The sequence below is a fragment of the Mirounga leonina genome, unplaced genomic scaffold (genome assembly GCF_011800145.1).
Source record: "Mirounga leonina isolate KUSES-001 unplaced genomic scaffold, KU_Mleo_1.0 Mir_165, whole genome shotgun sequence".
Classification (NCBI taxonomy): domain Eukaryota; kingdom Metazoa; phylum Chordata; class Mammalia; order Carnivora; family Phocidae; genus Mirounga; species Mirounga leonina.
The window spans coordinates 50654929-50673943 of NW_023270415.1; the positions used below are offsets into that span (position 1 = coordinate 50654929).

General features: G+C 36.0%; 1 protein-coding gene across 2 annotated transcripts in view; it reads left to right on the top strand.

Moving 5' to 3' along the window:
• Positions 1-19015, top strand: part of ZFPM2 (zinc finger protein, FOG family member 2) — a 454092-nt gene that overhangs the window by 101111 nt on the left and 333966 nt on the right. For both annotated transcript variants that reach the window (XM_035011728.1, XM_035011729.1), the window contains one exon: positions 12732-12833. In XM_035011728.1, the coding sequence (XP_034867619.1) occupies positions 12732-12833 (102 nt within the window). The remainder of the gene's footprint in view (positions 1-12731; positions 12834-19015) is intronic.

Sequence of the window (19015 nt, forward strand, 5' to 3'; positions counted from 1 at the left end):
TTTGTATTCTTCTTCTAAAGAGGGCCTCCTAAATTATATAAGCTTTAGGCTCCAAAAAGCCTGATCAACCCCCGTTAGTACCTTTAGTCAATATGAGTGAGCTCTAGGAGATAGCAATGAATGTTAAGTTTGGTTTCAAATTCCTATTTTTTGGAAAACCTTGAATAAGATTCCTAAAATGTTTTGGCATTTAGATATCTGAATTCCAAATCTATTACCATTATAGGGTAAGTTACCCTGTGCCTGTAGAGACCACGGATACTCGTGAAAGTACTGGGTTAAAAATTAAAGCAGAGGGGCACCTGGGTGGCTCAGTCATTAAGCGTCTGCCTTCGGCTCAGGTCATAATCCCAGGGTCCGGGGATCGAGCCCCAAATCGGGCTCCCTGTTCCCTGCTCCACGGGAAGCCTGCTTCTCCCTCTCCCACTCCCCCTGCTTGTGTTCCCTCTCTCACTGTCTCTCTCTCTGTCAAATAAATAAATAAAATCTTAAAAAAAAATTAAAGCAGAGAGGGGAAAAATTCTCCCACGTTTCTAAAAATCTGGGCGATGCTGTGGATACTATCTATGTTTTTCCTGCGTTATCACCAGCAGCCAAGGACCTCTTGATGGCCCTGAGGGAGGAGGTGGTGTGGGAAGACCTTGTGGTAACAAGAGTCTAAATGGGTCTTCTGATAACATACTTGGGACTCTGACTCGTGGTAGAAGCTAGATATGGATCTGAGTTGGGACGAGGCTAATGTGACCTAGAATAGTTTTTTATGCAAACTGCATCAGGATTAGATTCAGCTGTAAGAATAGGTTCCTGGAAGCTGCCACAAAACTCTCCTGCTTACATCCCATTGTCCAGAACTTACTCTTAGGAGTGGTCCACCTCACTAAAAGGGAGGCTGGCAAATGCGGTCTTTATGATCAGGTGGCCACATGCCCAACTCTACATTCTGTTACTATGAAGAGTTTTCAGCTTATGCAAAGGGCATAGATTTTATTTGTCTTTACTTCCTGACTCAAAGCATTATGCCGTCAGTCCATTCAAAATGCATGCTTTATCCAGTTTGATAAATATTTATTGAACATGTACGATATCAGACATTGTGGGCCATGCTGTGGTTAGCATGTAAGTAAACACAGGGAAGCCCCTGGCTATTCTGGAGTTTACGTGATCGTGGGGAGGCAGACATTAATAAAATAATCGCGCAAGTGGCCCAGGGTGGTTTGACATAGTGAGGAAGGTGAGAGAAAGTGTCCTTAAGAATGCAATACTTCAGCTGGCATCTAATGCTGAATAGGCATTAAGTAGGAGAAAAGAAGTAATAGTGTTTCAGGAAGACAGGACAACATGTTTTTGGCAAGAGCTTGACGAACAGGCAAAGAGGACAATGGAGATTGTAATGTGATTTGACCCCAAAGAGATGGGTTTAGGTCAGAGGGATGGCAGTGATCCAAGATGAGGGATAGAAATGATGAGAAGAAGCATAAGAGAGGAAGACAGATATCGTGAAAGCTGAAGCATTAAATGCAAATCTGAGCTTCCCATAAGCCATTGTAGAGAAAGAAAATGGGGGTAAGGTGTAATATCGATTGCCAAGCAGTAGGAAAAATAGGGTTTATCAGAAGAAATAGTTGTTATCTTCTATTTTGAGCTCTGAGAATCATTCGTCATTAGGGTATTTGAACTAGAGTTGGATAAAGGGCATTCAGATATGGACCGAAGTTGTTAGTTGCTGTCCCAGAATATGCATTCTCCATTGGGCTTTTGCACTTTGGATGTGTGGTTTGAATAAAGTCTATTTATAATTAGTAAATTATATTGTAGTAATGGAACACTATGGTAATGAGTAATTACTTATGAATCATACTCTTAAAAGGATAATGAGAGAGGAGAGGCCTCTTTGGGATGAATCATTTTGTTAAAAAGGAAAGAATAAACAATAAGATTGTATGGAAAGCAGTGTTCAGATATTACCGTCTTAAATTGGCTTGATCTTTCTGTGTGGATCGGCCTGGCTTATTGAAGAGACTATTTCAGAGATTGTGAGATTTGGCTTTACTTTTTGTTGTTGTTGATGATTCCTTAAATGAATGCTAGGTTTGAATCTTGAAGACTGAAGCAGCAAACTGAAGAAATAGTGGTGTCTTGATAACAGAACAGATCTGTGAAAGATAAATTACAGTTCAGAGCATCCTCACTTAGAGGTTATCAGGAATAACTTTCATCTTTGGAGCAAGAAGTGCCTTAATTATATAGAATCCTCCTCTGAATGGAATAGAATTATTCCAGTGACGGGTTTTTTTTTGGGGCGGGGGGAGTAGAGAGGGAGGTAGGGAGAAGAGGAAGAGATAATAAGAAAAAATACTTAAATATATAAGCTTTGAAATACACATTTTAGAAGCATCTTTTAAGGTAGGGTGTTTTTTTATGCTCCCATACTTGCTTATGTATTAACTCTTTCAAGTGCCCACTGAGAGAAATAATGAGAAGCAAAAATTCTTGAATGATACACTGCTGAGAATTTGCCTTCTTTTATCTTATGTGGGAATTTCCCTTATGCTCCAGATCTTTAGTGAACTTAAATGTTGAGAAAAGCTCTTTTCACATGGAGGATGATAGTCACATCTGGGATAAGTGTTTAGGATTAGGACTATAGAAATAATTTATAAATCACTGTTCTGTCTTCCTAAGTTATTAATACTTTATTTGTGACTTTTATATAAGTACTGTACATAAACATCAGCATGTTCAATAATTTCCCCTTTCTAGCTGTAATAGAATACCACAAATTACAGTAGTCACCCATTAACTCTAGAGATTGAGTTTCTTCTCAAAATAGCAGGCTTAGCTCTGGACCACTGTCATCAACTGTTCCAGAATTGTTTCCTCATCCAGGATCTGAAAATTTATAGTCCAATAAATGTGGACTCTATTCTTTTGATCTGTTTAATTGCTCATATTCTGGAATATGAAAAAAGGTTATTGCCAAAGCAATGACATATTAGATAGGTTAAGGAAATCACATGCCTTTTTGAAAATAATTGTCCACTGAATATAACTATCTGGAATATGGCAAAACCCTCCATTTTCTTATAAACTTGTAGCAAGTCCAAGGGAGACTTGGGTCAGTGATCCACAGCGTAATGGACCTTTGCTTTTCAAGTGGTTGAAATCTTGAGATTTAGGTGTTAGCAAAAAGGGGTAACAATTGCATAGTTCTATTTTTGTATCTGGTGATATAACCGTATGTACAATTTGGCAACGCAGAGTTAATTTACCACGACACTTTTGTTTGGTTAATCTATTACCAAACTGTTGTTTTAAGCCCAACAATATCATGCGGCTATTAGGCAAAGCAAACAAAAACTGAATCTTAAACTTAAATGTCCTCGCCCTTCAATACGAAGCTGTAGTGTTCTGTTTTTGACTGTTACAGTCCTTTAACCAAAGCTATCTTGTCTGATGATAAAACCATAAGTGTATGAAGCTCACACATATTTCATCTCTTTTATGACCTTATCTTTCATGAGCGGCTTCTGTGAAGGTATCCTAACTATAGGAAGCACCTGGAAAACATATGTGATATCTATTCTCTGATAAGCAGTGTGAACAAGAAAGTAGATCTGTCACTTCTGAACTGTTCATTGTTAAAAAATACTTTGATGATTTAGCTGATTGCAAAATACATTATAGGGATGACTAACAGCTACAGCAACACTCCTAGTCAAGAAAGTTCAACAGTTATATTGTATAAGAATTTCTATAAGAGGTTAATATTGATAGGAACTACATGGATTAAAGGAGCAGGGCTGAGAAGGGCTGTTTTCTTGTTTGACTGCTCGCAAACCCTGCTGCTATTTGTGCTGAAAAAGTGGCTTTCTCAGAACGTGGCAAATCTTTAATTTATACAGGAGTGTCTAACGTTGAGTGAAAAGATGTTTGTGTTTTTGAAATTATTTTTGCCTAGCAAAAGGAGAGCCACGGCTTTTACCACCTTGTGCAACAATACCTAATATAGAATTTAAAGATTCAGTTTCATGTGTTCGAGAGACTCTATTCTAGTGCATTTCCGCGAGTCATTTGTGCTGTGTGTATTTTATTGCTCAAGAACACCTTCGATTTCCTCCTATAGGGCTCACATTGATTCTGAAAACTAGACTAAGGAAAATGGAAGGGCCCACAAAATATGTATGATATCTTTTAAAAGAGCAACAAAAGAGTTTAATCTTGCAATGGAAAACCATTAACTCCATAGCCATAATTTTAGAAATATTATAGATTTTGTTACCGCTTGACATTTATTCTGTTTCATCTTTTTACGAATTGGTCTCTGGATATATATTGGTTATCCCATTCAATGTGTTTGTGCTTTGCTAAAAATACACTGAAATTTCTATTTAAAAGTATGTGAATAAAGAATTTAGCAAGTAAATGAATGGATGTCAAATGCATTTCTAGTTCTTTCTGTAGTTCTCTCTCTAGCATCCTTTTCTCTCTTCCTTTCCTCTTCCTACCAACAAAGCTTTTGAAGCAATATCTTAACAAACTTGTCATTATTATCTTGGCTATTAATTATTCATGCCATTTTTTCATAAGCAACTAGGAGTACTGATTTCAAACATATAAGAATCAAAAAATGGATAGAAGGAAAAAAAACAACGGTCAGTAAAGTCATTTCCATTCAAATCAAGAAGAAGCTGGAGCTGGATTTGTATCAAAATAAAGTTCTATTTATAAATTTTCCATGAGAATAAATATATTGAAAGGGAAGAAGCAAGTCCCTATTGTGAGGGGGAAACAAATGGTGTTTCTTAAAAGTAGTTCAGAGATTTCACGTTCGATTAAATTATTTTTTAATCATTTCACTTTTCATTAGTAAAAAATTAAAAATGAATTTGGTAAAAACATTACCATAAAAATGAGAGCTAGTTTCCTGAGATAAACTTAGAAGGTGAAGGGTCTAAAAGTTGACAAATGTGACCTATTTTAGTTATTAAATAGAAATAGTGTGCTGAAGGCAATTAATTAGCAAATGTAATGGTACTGTAGTAGGTTATGGTAAAAAGAATGAAACCAAGATCTAATTTTATCACTTGTCAGTGAGCAGTGTAATTGATTAAGCACCTATGTGTAGTTGACTTTACTAGGTTCTGGTTTTGTTTTGTTTTTTTTCTTTTTTGGTATACTTTAGAAAAAATCATGCCTATAAATATTATATCCTCAAACATTTCATTTTAATATGTAAGCATAATGAAGAAACAGGGCTTATAATATGGAGAGGAGAAGCAACTATCAGATCGCATCCAGTTCTCTTTGTTGCTTGATATTCAGTAGAGTTTCACTGTAATATCCTAATAGGATATTGGAGTATGGTCACTGGAGTCAGATTAGCTTGGGGTCAGTTCTTGGATCTGCTAGCAATGTGTAGGCATCTTCTGAAATACAGGGATACTGTACAGGGTGGATTGATGCAATGTTCATAAAGCATTTAGCTAGTGCTGAGTGGTACTCAAGAAATGGTAGCCATGTTTAGGTTTAATATAGAACCCAAGCTTGAGGACATGTTCTCTGCCTTATTCATCTTTATGATTTTAGTATATGGCACATAGTAGATGTTGAAGTGAATATAAATTTAATTTTAACCCATTTAGTTTTCTTCACTCAAGTGTATTACTTTGTATGACATTCTTATGTTTTTGGTCATCTTTCCCTTTTTTGGCATTTTTTTCTTTAAGAAAACACGATTAAATAATTGATCAAGGGCTCTAAACTATTCTTTTGTCTTAGATTTATTTTTATTAATGTGATATATATACTGCACATTGACCCCGTTTTAAAATAGCTTAAAACAGTTGCAAAATGTAATTTCTTTTGAGCTGTTAATTGTATACAATCAACTATCTTTACAGTGTTTCTTTAACTAAATACTCTGCAATATTTATTTTCAGTAGTTCTAATTATATGTGCTGCATAATGAAACAAATTAGAGCAAATTGTTCCATGAATCAGGATTATCAATACTGAGTATTGCTCCAGATGTTGGTACAAGTTGAAATCTAAGCTCTATAGTTCCATTTTGGCAGTTAAGTGACATTTAATGAAAGTATTTTATTATATGAAATTACTAGTTCAATCAAGCCCCTAATAGGCTGAATTATAATATTTTCATTTTGAGTGATTTACCAAATTTCTCTGTGCATCAAGGATCTGCTGAGATTTGTAGTCATCCTGCTATTTTCTTTTCCCAGTAGATAGTAGATGAGGATGATCCTGGGTAAATTTAGCCTAGACTGAATAAAAGAAGGGACTTGATTCCTTTAACCATCATACAGTAGCAGCATTTCTCAAACTATTTCTCTTAGCATCCTAAAACTTTGTGTGGATTCTACTTATGCATCATTGAAATGTCTTTAGTTTCACCACCATTTTTTCTGCACAGCAACTTAATTACTGTAATGTTTTTATAAGGATTTTTTTGGGGGGAGATAGCTTTCATTTTTAATCTGAGAAATGATTTTCAATCATGGAGCCTCAGGGCATTAAACCTAAAGAATTCAGGTTTATCTCAGGTTATGCCTCCAAAATTTCAGAAATTTTATTGGGTCTTTCCTCCAGGAAACTTCTGCACCAAGTCTGGGCTAGGTGTCATGCCTATGGGCTCCTGTCACATATTGGACTGCTCCCATCAAAGTATTCACCACATGAGATTGCAATCTATTGATCTGTCTCTGTTTTAGTCTGTAAGTTATATTAGAAAAGGAACCATCTTTGTTTTGTATTCTTAGTGCTCAGCCCAGTGCCTGGGACTCAAAAGTTAATTTAATGTATTAATAAAGAATGGTTTATATCATCTCTGTTCAATAAAGATGAACATTTGTAGATTCAACTGGATTCTTTTAACATCTGATTTTTGTGATTATTGTGATTACTCTGTAATACAGTCTTCCAAACATAACTGTTTCCCACTATATTTCTCATTATTTTCCCTCTAAATAATGTAATTTGCCTAATAAAATATTTCAGAGTAGACTTAACTATAGTCTCACAAAAATTCTGGGCAAGAATGTCTGAGACATGGGTTAGAGTGTTGTTATGGAATGAGTAAGGGGGAACTCAAAGACCAGATATCTGCCAAAATGTGTTCATAGAAACTCAATAAATATATGTTGGTTACTGTATTTGTGTCACATGATCATATCAGCCCCCTACTGAAATACCTCTAATGCTTTTCACTGCCTTCAATATGAAGAGCTCTGGAATTAATTATACTAGCTTCTCCACGGTCAATGTCATTTTATGCTTCTGGTCTCTGAATTTCTATATCTTATGTGCTTTCATTTGGAATTATTTATTGACCACCTTGATTGTAGGTTTTAATCAGTGATTATTTCTCTTATGCATATTACCTAGCTCCTTTACTAGATTATATGGTCCTTAAGAGAAAGTATATATCTCAGTGTATCTTCAAAACTATGCATTGTAAATGTTAATGATTGATCAAATTGTGCATGGCACCACATGTTTCCAACAATTTAAATGTAATAGTAAAATTCAGAAAGATGTACTCCTTTGTGTGGCCACCAGGGTGGTATAATTAGTATTTGAATATAAAACTTAACCTCTCCAAGTGGTTCTACCCAGAATTTTACTGTCTGAGCCTTGTGTATGTAATTTTTAACAGCATGTCTCATGCTTGCTTCATTATGTGTTGCTCTGGGATTATTCAGCTCTTTCAGGTGTGCACAGTTCTGTACTCAGCTGGTGGGGGTGGTGCATGGCAGAGGCAAGAAAAGGTGTTCTGGAAAGAATGCTAGACTGGCAGTTAGGAGACTCAAATTTAATTCCTAACCTTGAATAAACTGCTGTTTTTGTGACTTTGACGCTGCCCCTTCATGCTCTCCCATAATCCTACTTCCTGCTTGTTGAGGAAAGGACATCTACCAAAAGCTGCTTCAATCGGTCACACCGTGATGGCCGGGAAGCACTTATTGTTCAAGCATGAGAAGGTTCGGGAAAGGTGCCTTATGCAGATACAAATATGGCAGCTATAAGATCAAGCATAAGTTACTGATCCTGTCTGTGCATCAATTTTGTAGTTAGTAAATTTCTTTTTTATTTATTTATTTATTTATTTTTTAAAGATTTTATTTATTTATTTGACAGAGAGATACACAGCGAGAGAGGGAACACAAGCAGGGGGACTGGGAGAGGGAGAAGCAGGCTTCCCGAGGAGCAGGGAGCCCGATGTGGGACTCGATCCCAGGACCCTGGGATCATGACCTGAGCCGAAGGCAGACGCTTAACAACTGAGCCACCCAGGCGCCCCTAGTTAGTAAATTTCTAATTTGACTCAGATCATCTCCTGAGTCCCCTCCTTGTTTCAAGATTCATAAGACATGAGAAAAGTGCTTGGAAGGAATAGATGCTGTTTAAAATTATAGGTTGCATTCTGTACTCTTCACTATTGGGGAGGACACTTTGCTTTATAAGCTCCCCTGCATTATTGTCCTGAGTTAAACCTCCACTCAGAAGTGGAAATGCAATCAAAAGCTTATTGGAGTAGATGGCAGAGTCTAGTGTGGATTCTAGTGTCCATGAAGAGTGAAGTGTTGTAAAGGTCATATTTCCCCCAATTAGGTCAGGTGTCCTGGGGGTACTCAAGAAGGTTAAGGTGCTATACTGATTATTGCATTAAGTAGCATTGAATCAATTGGCGAGAAAGTTTTCAAGTTTCTTATATTCTTTGTGTATCAGTGAGAATGTTTCATCTTTATATTACCATGACTTAAATAGCTTAACTTGTTACTTTTCCTTTCTATTACAGGGAAATGAAACCAGAGACTCGGAGTCTAAATAGACACAATATGGAGAAATTGATAATGTTACCTTTATTTTTATTGTATTTATTTTTATTATTACCTTCTATTATGGGCATCTAATACTGATTTTTCTTTTATAGCAGTGATAAGGAGTTTTGTTTTTAAAAATATGTTTATATGTTATAAAAAGTGAGTCTATTTAAAGAAAGTTTACTACAAATTATTGTATAAGCCATGACTGGATGAAAACCATGAACATAATAATGCTTCAGTAGAGTCCCAGAAGAAAACCTGGTCAATGGATTTCACTAAAGAGAGTTTGGTGAAGGGACAGTGTATGAAGTGTGGATAGGGTTAAGGGAACCAAACCAACAAGGGATGTGAAGCCCCCAGGGGCTGGAAACAGTGGGAAGCTGTTAGCCCTCCTGATCTGAAGAGTCACGGGAAGTGACAGTGATGCGGGAGCATGGGAGAAGCAGGCAGACCACTTCCCAGGAGTGCTAAATGTACAACACAGCCATTGCTTGCAACTGGAGACCATCCAAGAGGATAGAATTGAGGGATACGGACCTGTCTTCCCTCTTCCTGCCCTCTAATCCTCTGATCTTATCAGTGCCTCCTATTGATTGAATCCAACCAGAAATCAGAGAACAAAGCAGCCCCAGTGATGGGGTCCACAGAATCCTGCCTCCATGGGGCACAAAGGACAAAGTAGAACGTAGAGGGAGGAGAGTCAATGGAGGCGAACAGGAAGGGGCAAAGCAGCGAATAACCAGTTCATATAAAGTATCAGGGTTCTCTGTCAGAGCGAATACTGTAGGATTCCAGGTATGCCAATCTGCTACCTGCATGGCATTAGTTCAATACTTACATATATGCAGGGATACTCTTTAAAGTATTTAACAGCCGGTACAACCTGGGCTCTGACCAATCAGAGCCTGCTGAACAGGCTTTAAACCCTTAGTCTCTGGATTAGGGGAGGTATAAAGGGGCTCCCTAGACAGGGGCCAGGACAGGCAGGGTTGGGCTGAGCAGCACTTAGTTAGTTCAGGGTTCACAGTATTTGAAAATATTATAAGGCAGTAGAGCCTACTTGTCTGTGCAGGCTGAGATTCATCCCTCTTTGTGTCTGAGAAGTGAGAGCAGAACTCTTCCACTGATCTTGTAAGATAATTGGTTGATGTGTCTATGTTGTTCTGTGTGACCTGTAAAAAGGAGCACAGATTAAAACTCTTATCTTACTCCTGGGCCTTTGTACCTTTCTTATGGCACTTGGACCTTGTCTTGCACTCTCATTATTTGTGAATTTACTCTCTTAGATGGGTTTTATACTACTTCCAAAAAGGTATTATATTTTTCCATGTATATCCTTCTATACCTATTACAGTTCCTTAAACATGGTAGATACTCAGTATCTATTATTTTATGGAAAAAACTTCATTGCTATTCATGGTGATCATCCCGAAAAGAAGAGAGAACTCAACTTTCAAAGATCTTTCAATTCCAGACATGGGGTTTGGTGGTGTGGGGTGTATGTTTTATTCTTGGTTACCTGCCAGAGCCAACGATCCTCTGTTGTGGAAATTATGACAACTGAACTGTCGCTGGGCTTCTGCATGCTCTCTACCTTTATTCCACTTTTTAAAATGATTCATTTTGTGAAGCTATATATAGAAATGAATATAAAATTTATGGAGTCTAAATTTCAGAATTCATCAACATCACGTTAATGTCAATTGTAGTAATAGTTTGCTGAAAATTTTGTAATTTCTAGGTTACTTGTAAAGCTTTTAGGAATTCAGTGCATTTTTTAAATAATCATATAAAGAATTAAGTACTATTATAGATTTGGGCAACTGTGTGGAAAATATTTACTGAATACTTCAGAGAAAGACTAGGTGGGTAAACAATTTAATTTAAAAATTTTGGCATTATTAGATTCAGGGTTTAGTTGCCAGGTTTTTGGTATGCATTCTTTATTTCTGACATCACATTTTCTTGTATTCTATGTTCTGATCTCTATTATCATTGATAGTAGGTATATTATGGAATATTTTTGTGTGTACCATGTCACCATGGATTACTTTCCTATAAAGCAGTTACTTTATCACTTAAAGTGAAGGTACTTACAAATTAAACTTTTTACTTTTAAAATGCAATTGCATTGTTAATATATCTTCTTTGCCATGACTATACTTTTTGCTCAAAATATATTACATTTTTTTTCTTATGTGGAAATGAAAGGCATGAAACAGTGTGAACTAGCTACACTTATCAAGAACAAGTATAGCTTGGGGACCTGGGTGGCTCAGTCAGTTAAGCATCCAACTCTTGATTTCAGCTCAGGTCATGATCTCAGGGTCGTGAGATCTAGCCCTGCATTGAGCATGCAACGGGGTCCGTGCTGGGCGTGTAGCCTGCCTAAGATTCTCTCTCCCTCTCCCTCTGCTTCCTGCCCTCCTTATGCTCTCTTTCTAAAAAAAAAAAAAAAAAAAAAAAGAACAAGTATAGCTTTATAGCTTCTTGCGTTGTGAAGACTTGAGTCACTGGCTCATCTCATCTCATATGCTACATATGCTAAGCATTCAATGATGGCCTTTTTATACCCATTTAAAAAATACAACCAAGTTTTAACACATTTAAAGCTGGGGGGAATCTGCAAAATAATCTAAATTCAGCCCAACATGTAAATATGTCTTACCCCAAGCCTTCATTTGTTTTTGTTTTGCTGCATCTTGCCTTTATAAAAATTATTATTTGGAAATAGGAGAGCTAAGGTTTTCTGTACTGAGAGCAGTATAGTAATTGCATACTACTTTTTTATTTTCTTCTTTATATATAATTTTAATAACCGAATACAACTTTTTTTTCCCTTTCACATCTTTTATTTATTTTTTTTTTACATTAGGGTTCACCCTTGTTTTTTTTTAAATTTTTTAATTGTTATGTTAATCCCCATACATTACATCACTAGTTTTAGATGTAATGTTCCATGATTCATTGTTTGTGCATAACACCCAGTGCTCCATGCAGAACGTGCCCTCTTTAATACCCATCGCCAGGCTAACCCATCCTCCCCACCCCCTAGAACCCTCAGTTTGTTTTTCAGAGTCCATCGTCTCTCATGGTTCGTCTACCCCTCTGATTTCCCCCCCTTCATTCTTCCCCTCCTGCTGTCCTCTTCTTTTTTTTTTCTTTTTTTTTCTTTTTTTTTTCCCCACAGGATTTGTTTGTTTTATTTTCATTATTGTTATTATAATATCATAAAAATGTTTTAAAATTGGTAACACATCTTTAGGTCAACATATAGTGAAATAAACTTTGTTTTCACAATGTAAGCATTTTCTGTACTTATATATATTTTTTTCCATCTTTTTTTTTTATTCTTATGTTAATCCCCATACATTACATCATTAGTTTTAGATGTAGTGTTCCCTGATTCATTGTTTGTGCATAACACCCAGTGCTCCATGCAGAATGTGCCCTCCTCAATACCCACCAGCAGGCTAACCCATCCTCCCACCCCCCTCCCCTCTAGAACCCTCAGTTTGTTTTTCAGAGTCCATCGTCTCTCATGGTTCCTCTACCCCTCTGATTTCCCCCGCTTCATTCTTCCCCTCCTGCTACCTTCTTCTTCTTCTTTTTTTTTTCTTAACATATATTGCATTATTTGTTTCAGAGGTACAGATCTGAGATTCAACAGTCTTGCACAATTCACAGACTAATGCTGATTTTCTTTATTATAAAGCCACAGTAGATATCAAAATGATAAATCATGGGCATTTTATCAGTATAATGACAACTATATGTAGCAAACATATACGTAGACATACGCATAAGGGTATCCCTTTACCAGGATCTAAATGCCAAATAGAGAGCTTTAATTACTTCCCCTTCTGTCTGTGTGTCGATGTTTTCCAGGTGATGATGAAGGAGTCCAGGAGACGGCAGAATCAGATGGGGACACACAGTCAGAAAAGCCCGGCCAGCCTAGAGTTGAGACAGATGATTGGGATGGTCCAGGTAGGAAAGAAAATTTAAAATTCAATCATCTGTTGCTACTATCAGGGATTCACTTTTTTTTCCTTTAAATTTTAATTAGGTTGTAAAACTCTTAGAATCTCAGCTCGTGTTTGTATTTGTGTGTGTACTAAGGTTATGGTGGAAGTTTAAATAAACATCATTATTTAAAGAAGATTTTTATCTTTTTGTTAAAATACAAAAACCAGTGTTAACTTCTGCTTGAAATCTCCATCTTTTTTTTACTTCATAGTCATCTAAGAATTAGTTCATTCTACTTGCCTTTTTTTTTTTTAACAGAAATCTTTATGCTATATCTACATTCAAATTGGGAATGATCTTTAAACTTTTAAGCAGGTAACAATACTATAAAGAAATATTTTCAATTTAGTCATGTTGTAAATCGTAGATGAAATCTCAGTTTCTATTTAGAAGTTTAGACAGTATCAGCAGATACTCCCATCTGATTCAAGGTTTTGGCAATATTTTCATTTTTACAAATGAAAATTAAATTTGATTTTAAGAATCCTGATACTGAACCATTTTGAGAAACACAAAAATTGATCAAAATACTCCTAAACACCAATATAGCTTTATGTAAATATGTACACTTCATAAGAACTCAATAAAAAAAACCTTTATATTTGATGCCAAGTAATTTACAACTGATGGTATATTTATAAATGGAGACTATTATGTCATAGGGCTTAAAGATATAAGCGGGTTTTTGTAATAGTTTTAGCCATAATTTCTAAAGCAGTAACATTTTTCATTAAGAAAGATCCCTATATTTCAATCACATTTTCACCCTTGCATGACTTTGCAAATTGCTCTCTGCTGTGCGTGAAGAAGAGAGAACTCCAGTGGTAATTTTCTGAAACCAGCAGCTGGAAAATATAATGCAAACAAAAATAAAGATGCAGTATAGCTGATTATTATGATGTCATTTCTAATGTTATTCATGATACACACAAATGTTTGTATTCTGTATGCTATAGCATAATGGTTCTATGAGACTTTGGATCAAAATGTGTTATATTTAAAGTACCATAATACCACGTTTTAGGAGTTTGAAAGACAGTGTAGACTTCTGGCATTTTCACCTTATTGCATAATGCTTCTGTCTTCTCAATGTAGGAAAGAACTCCTTTGATTAAAAAAAAAAAAATCTTTGGGAAACTTTTTTTTTTTTTCTGATGGATTACATTTAATTTAAGAAGGGTGGATGAACTTTATACTGTATGGTTCTTTCTTCATGGAATTAGGTATGTATATGCTACTTAGAAGAGTTTTTACATTTGAAATTAGATTAGATGGCCTTTTGGATATGCCTACTTGCAAAGTGTGACTGTGGCCGCCCCCTCCATAGCGTAAACTTGGAGGGGGCAGCTTTTCTTCTTTCCTCAAGGCTGGGGCCCACAGTATTCCCTGGGACTTGGGAGTCAGTAAGCCGATTCAGAAGGTGGTAAATTATGAAACACAGAATGCACAGTCAATGCCACCTTTCCCAGGAAGCTTTTCCAGAAACAAACTTGCACTCTTAGCTTACAGAAAGAGAGACAGAGAGAGGAGCAAGAATGATGTGTCATTCAGGATGACATTTTTCACTGTTGAGTTAAATTTATATTATGTATCTGATTTAATGAAATTTTTATTTAGTTATCATGAAAATGTTTATGCTCTTTTCTGTGGCACATGTGAATATATAAATACTTTAAAGGAAAAATGTATATCTCTAAGCAGGTGGGCCTATAAGAAAGTTCTTTTTTTTGTTTGTTGTAAAATTGATAACAGGTTTTTCCCTACAGATATTTTACAGCAAAAGGGGTTTTCATGATTTTGAAAGCCCTGAATTAATGAGGTTGATTCATAAAAAAAGAATATCTGTTGGAGGGCGGCCTGAGTGGCTCAGTCGGTTAAGCGTCTGCCTTCGGCTCAGGTCATGATCCCAGGGTCCTGGGATCAAGTCCCGCATCGGGCTCCCTGCTCAGCGAGGAGTCTGCTTCTCCCTCTACCTCTCCCACCCTGCTCATGATCTCTCTCTCTCACTCTCTCAAATATTTTAAAAAAAGAATATCTGTTGGATATTTATTTTTTAAGGTAGAAATTTCATTACTTTCCTTCAGTCAGGACAAAGTTTAGTGACAGTTCCTCAACATGTTAGAAATCGAGCTCTCTGTTCTAAGGGTTTAGCTTCAAAATCTGGATTTGCCACTCTGTTGAGTGATTTTTGGCAAGTTGCTTATTCTCCCTGTTCCTATATCCTCATTTGTAAAATGTGGAAAATAGCATTCACACTTCTTAGGGATTTTGTGAGAATTAAATCAGATCACTCACATAAAATTCTACTTGTCATTATTATGGCTTTGGAATTGTTGAGCCTTGAAGGGGACCCATTTAAAATTCTCAGCATTTTTTTAAGTCCAATAATATATCTGATACAATTTTTAAAATACTAAGCATCTAGTTTTGAATTTAACTGCAAATGATTGGTTAAGACATGAGGTTATGAGCCAGGCGTGATTTCAAGGTTCTCCTAATTTTAAAGTCCTCCCACCCAGTCCTGATAGTCACTCTAAGATAGACAGCTTTCTCTAAATAAAAATAGAACAGAATCAAAAGACCAGGAAATTATCTAAAGAAATTTGAGGCATAGAGCTGACTTCATTTAAGATGGATCAGGATTTATCTTATTTTTAAAGAGTTTGAAAGAGTTTGATGGAAGACGACTCCACAACCTTTCTTGATGGCTCAATTCAGTAATGAATCAACTCTTGTTTGAAGTGTTTCATTTTTATCAAATGTAAATCCCCCAGTGCCAATTTTTTCCCCTTATTTGTTATCCAACTAAAAGGTGCATTTAGTAATTGCTCACACCTTTGTTAACTCTTATGATTAGGCAGAACCTAAACAATCTTTAGAAAAATTATCTTACATTTGCAAACATTTCTATGGTGAAATTTTTTAATGTTAAATATTTGTGACTCTTACTTAAATATTCTTCAAGTTTTTATGAATCTTTCACTGTTTGAAAGGAAAGCTAGACCCACACTAAGCTAATAGAGTTCAAGCCAATGTTAGTCATTATCTCATTATTTCAGTATTTCACACAACTGTTTTCAAGTTTCACTTTTCTTTTTTGCTCTTAAAAAAATTACCCTGATATTACCTTGCTTGGAATCTAAATGATAATGTTGCTTGGTATCTACTATCTCTTCCTCTGCATTTGCCTATACTTCCTTTCTGTCTCTTTTTAAAATCAATACCCCTTCTTTTCTTTTATCCCCACATAAGCACTTCAGTTTACCAGTAGTCCTATACATTTAATTATTCAATGAATAATTATTGTGCACTAATAATTGTGGAAAGTGTAGACAGAAGTCTAAAGGCATAGCATAATGCTGTCCACACTCTTTTTGATGCCATTTCTCTTCTTTAATCTTTTAAAATGATTCATGGATTGTCACTGATGCAATCAATAATTAAGCATGAGAACCCGATGCTCTAAACTACGGAAGAAACTGAACAACTCTTAAAGTCAGATCTGTATTTGAGTTTGCACGCTGACATTTAACAGTCTTGTGACCTCAAGCAAATTAAACAGCTAGGGCCTCTGTTTGCTTATCTTTAAAATGGGAAGAAAAGTAACTACTTTGAAACTAACTTTGTTATGTGGATCTGTATCATTACAGATTTGAAAGATCGTGTATAGAAAGTATCTAGCAGATAGCTTGGGAGAGCTTGGGATTTGCTAGATGATAAGAGCCTTCCCTTACCCTAGAACCTCTCATGCAGTTAGAACGCTGACCTCATTTTGAAAATAGTGTTTATATTTCTGGCTCTCTCGTTTAAGAAATCTTTAGAACCACAGTCCATGGTTGAAGTCTTGAGTGCTGACTTCTGTATTTAGATGTAGAGGGAGATGTGGGGAAAAGAATTCAGAGAAATCACTCTAAATCCATTCTCCACCTTAATGAAATGAGCACCTTAAAAGTCACATCTTACATTAATGCTAAGAATACCATCTCTCTAGCTTACATTATTAAAAACATGGTTACTTCTTTTTGCATTTGGAAATAGTAAATAGGGGCGCCTGGGTGGCTCAGTTGGTTAAGCAACTGCCTTCGGCTCAGGTCATGATCCTGGAGTCCCTGGATCGAGTCCCGCATCGGGCTCCCTGCTCGGCAGGGAGTCTGCTTCTCCCTCTGACCCTCACCCCTCTCATGTGCTCTCTCTCATTCTCTCTCAAATAAATAAATAAATAAATAAATAAATAAATAAATAAATAAATAAATAAATAAATAAAAGAAATAGTAAATAATCTGATTTCTCTGGTTTAATATTGAACGTACCTAAGTCTTACCATTAGGCTCATAGCCACAATAATTGAAATTTCCAAGAGCTTTATTTGGTAAATGAATGTATCACATTATTCAAATTGTGCAAATAAGTACATATACCCCCAAGTAATATGTATTAATACAAATATGCACAGATATAAAATTTTGAGCAAGTAGTCACTTAGATTCTTTCTCATGGACTTATCAAGATAAACATGCACTTCTATTTTGGTATTTACATGTTAAGCACTTGAGGTGATTCAATAATAATAAAGTAGAAAATCACACCTTGTATTGATGATTTGATGAATTACTGGTATAAAATTCAAAATTATTTTTGTATTATGCATTCCAGAACAGCATGACTTGCTCCCAGATTGTTAAATGGAAATCTGAGTTTCTGTCCGAGGTAAATTATTTTGGGACAGTATAATGAGTGGAAAAGACCAAAAATATTTCTGCTATTTAGATCTTGGCTCTGCCACTTATGAATTGTGTGACTTTGAGTAAGTAACTCTCTGAGGCCTCATTTTCTTCATTTACAAAACGGGGCTAATAATAATCACTACCTCGTTAAAGAGATTTTCTATGTAAAACCTGAAGTTTGGTGCTCAATAAATAGCTCCTCATATCACTTTCTGTACCATAACAGCAGCTGTGCCCAGTAGCCATGACCATGTCTTACAGATGTTAAGCCCTCATTGAACATCTGTGTAGTGAATTAACTTTGCAAAATAATTTTGCTATGTAGTATCACCACGTGATTATAGTAACTGTAGTCTATCCAACTGGCCTTAGAAGGTGGTTCAGTTAAAGGAATTTTAATGTAAATAAATTTTCAGTAAATATCTAGCATAAAATCAGATGTATGTACTTGTTGCATCTGCACTAAAAATCAATCACGAAATCTATCAGTAAGTTCCTTCATTCAGTTGCTGTTCAGCATGAAGGATACATGCGGACGATGGGATTGGTTCTGCTTTGTGCCTCAAACTGAGAAGATGGGAGTGTTTTGCATGAAGTGGAATGGTAGCTAGAAGACCACTGGGAGACAGAAGTACACACTAATGATACAGATACAGGGTTCTTTTTTTTTTTTTCCCTCCCTCTTTACTAGTCCAAAGAAGGGCTTGGAGATTACAGTTCTGATTTCGTTTCCTTTTTGATTGGGAAAATGTGGTAGATATAAGATCTGGGAAATGCCATTTGAAGTAAATTAACAGAAACCTATGAAACATAGTTAACCATAGATATAGTCTGACAGTAAGAAGAATATTGTGAGAAGCGGAGGAAATCGTAGAATGACTGTGTATTACTCTGACAGTGAATTGGTATTATCTCTGCTATCAGATAATGCAGTTATCATTAATTTTCACATTTGCATTTCAATCTTTGGAAGGAAATGACTCTTGCCGGATGAAGATAAGAGCTCTGTACCACTATAATGAACCATCATTTTATCCCAGTGCTTTGTGTCCATATGAAAATGAGGCAGGGAGGGGTGTGTGTGTGTATGTGTGTGTGTGTATGGGGGTGTCAGAAAAACAGTATAGCAAAGTGTCAAAAATTGCTACAGACTTTTGAGCCCCTTATGAAACAAGAGGGGGTCAAAATAAATCTTCTGTAATGTAGTTAAGTGGATATCGGATTAAAAGATGAAAGCCTTACTTTTTGTAGAACAGAATGCCACATAAACTCAGTAAAAAAGTTCCTTTTATCTTATTTCTTTACTCCAGTTTTCACTCTCATGTAGAATTAGGGCACACATAAACCCGACAAAAAAAAAAAAAAAAAGTAGGTTGGAGGCAAAGTGCTTACGATTATTGTTAGGAAAAATGTCTTTGA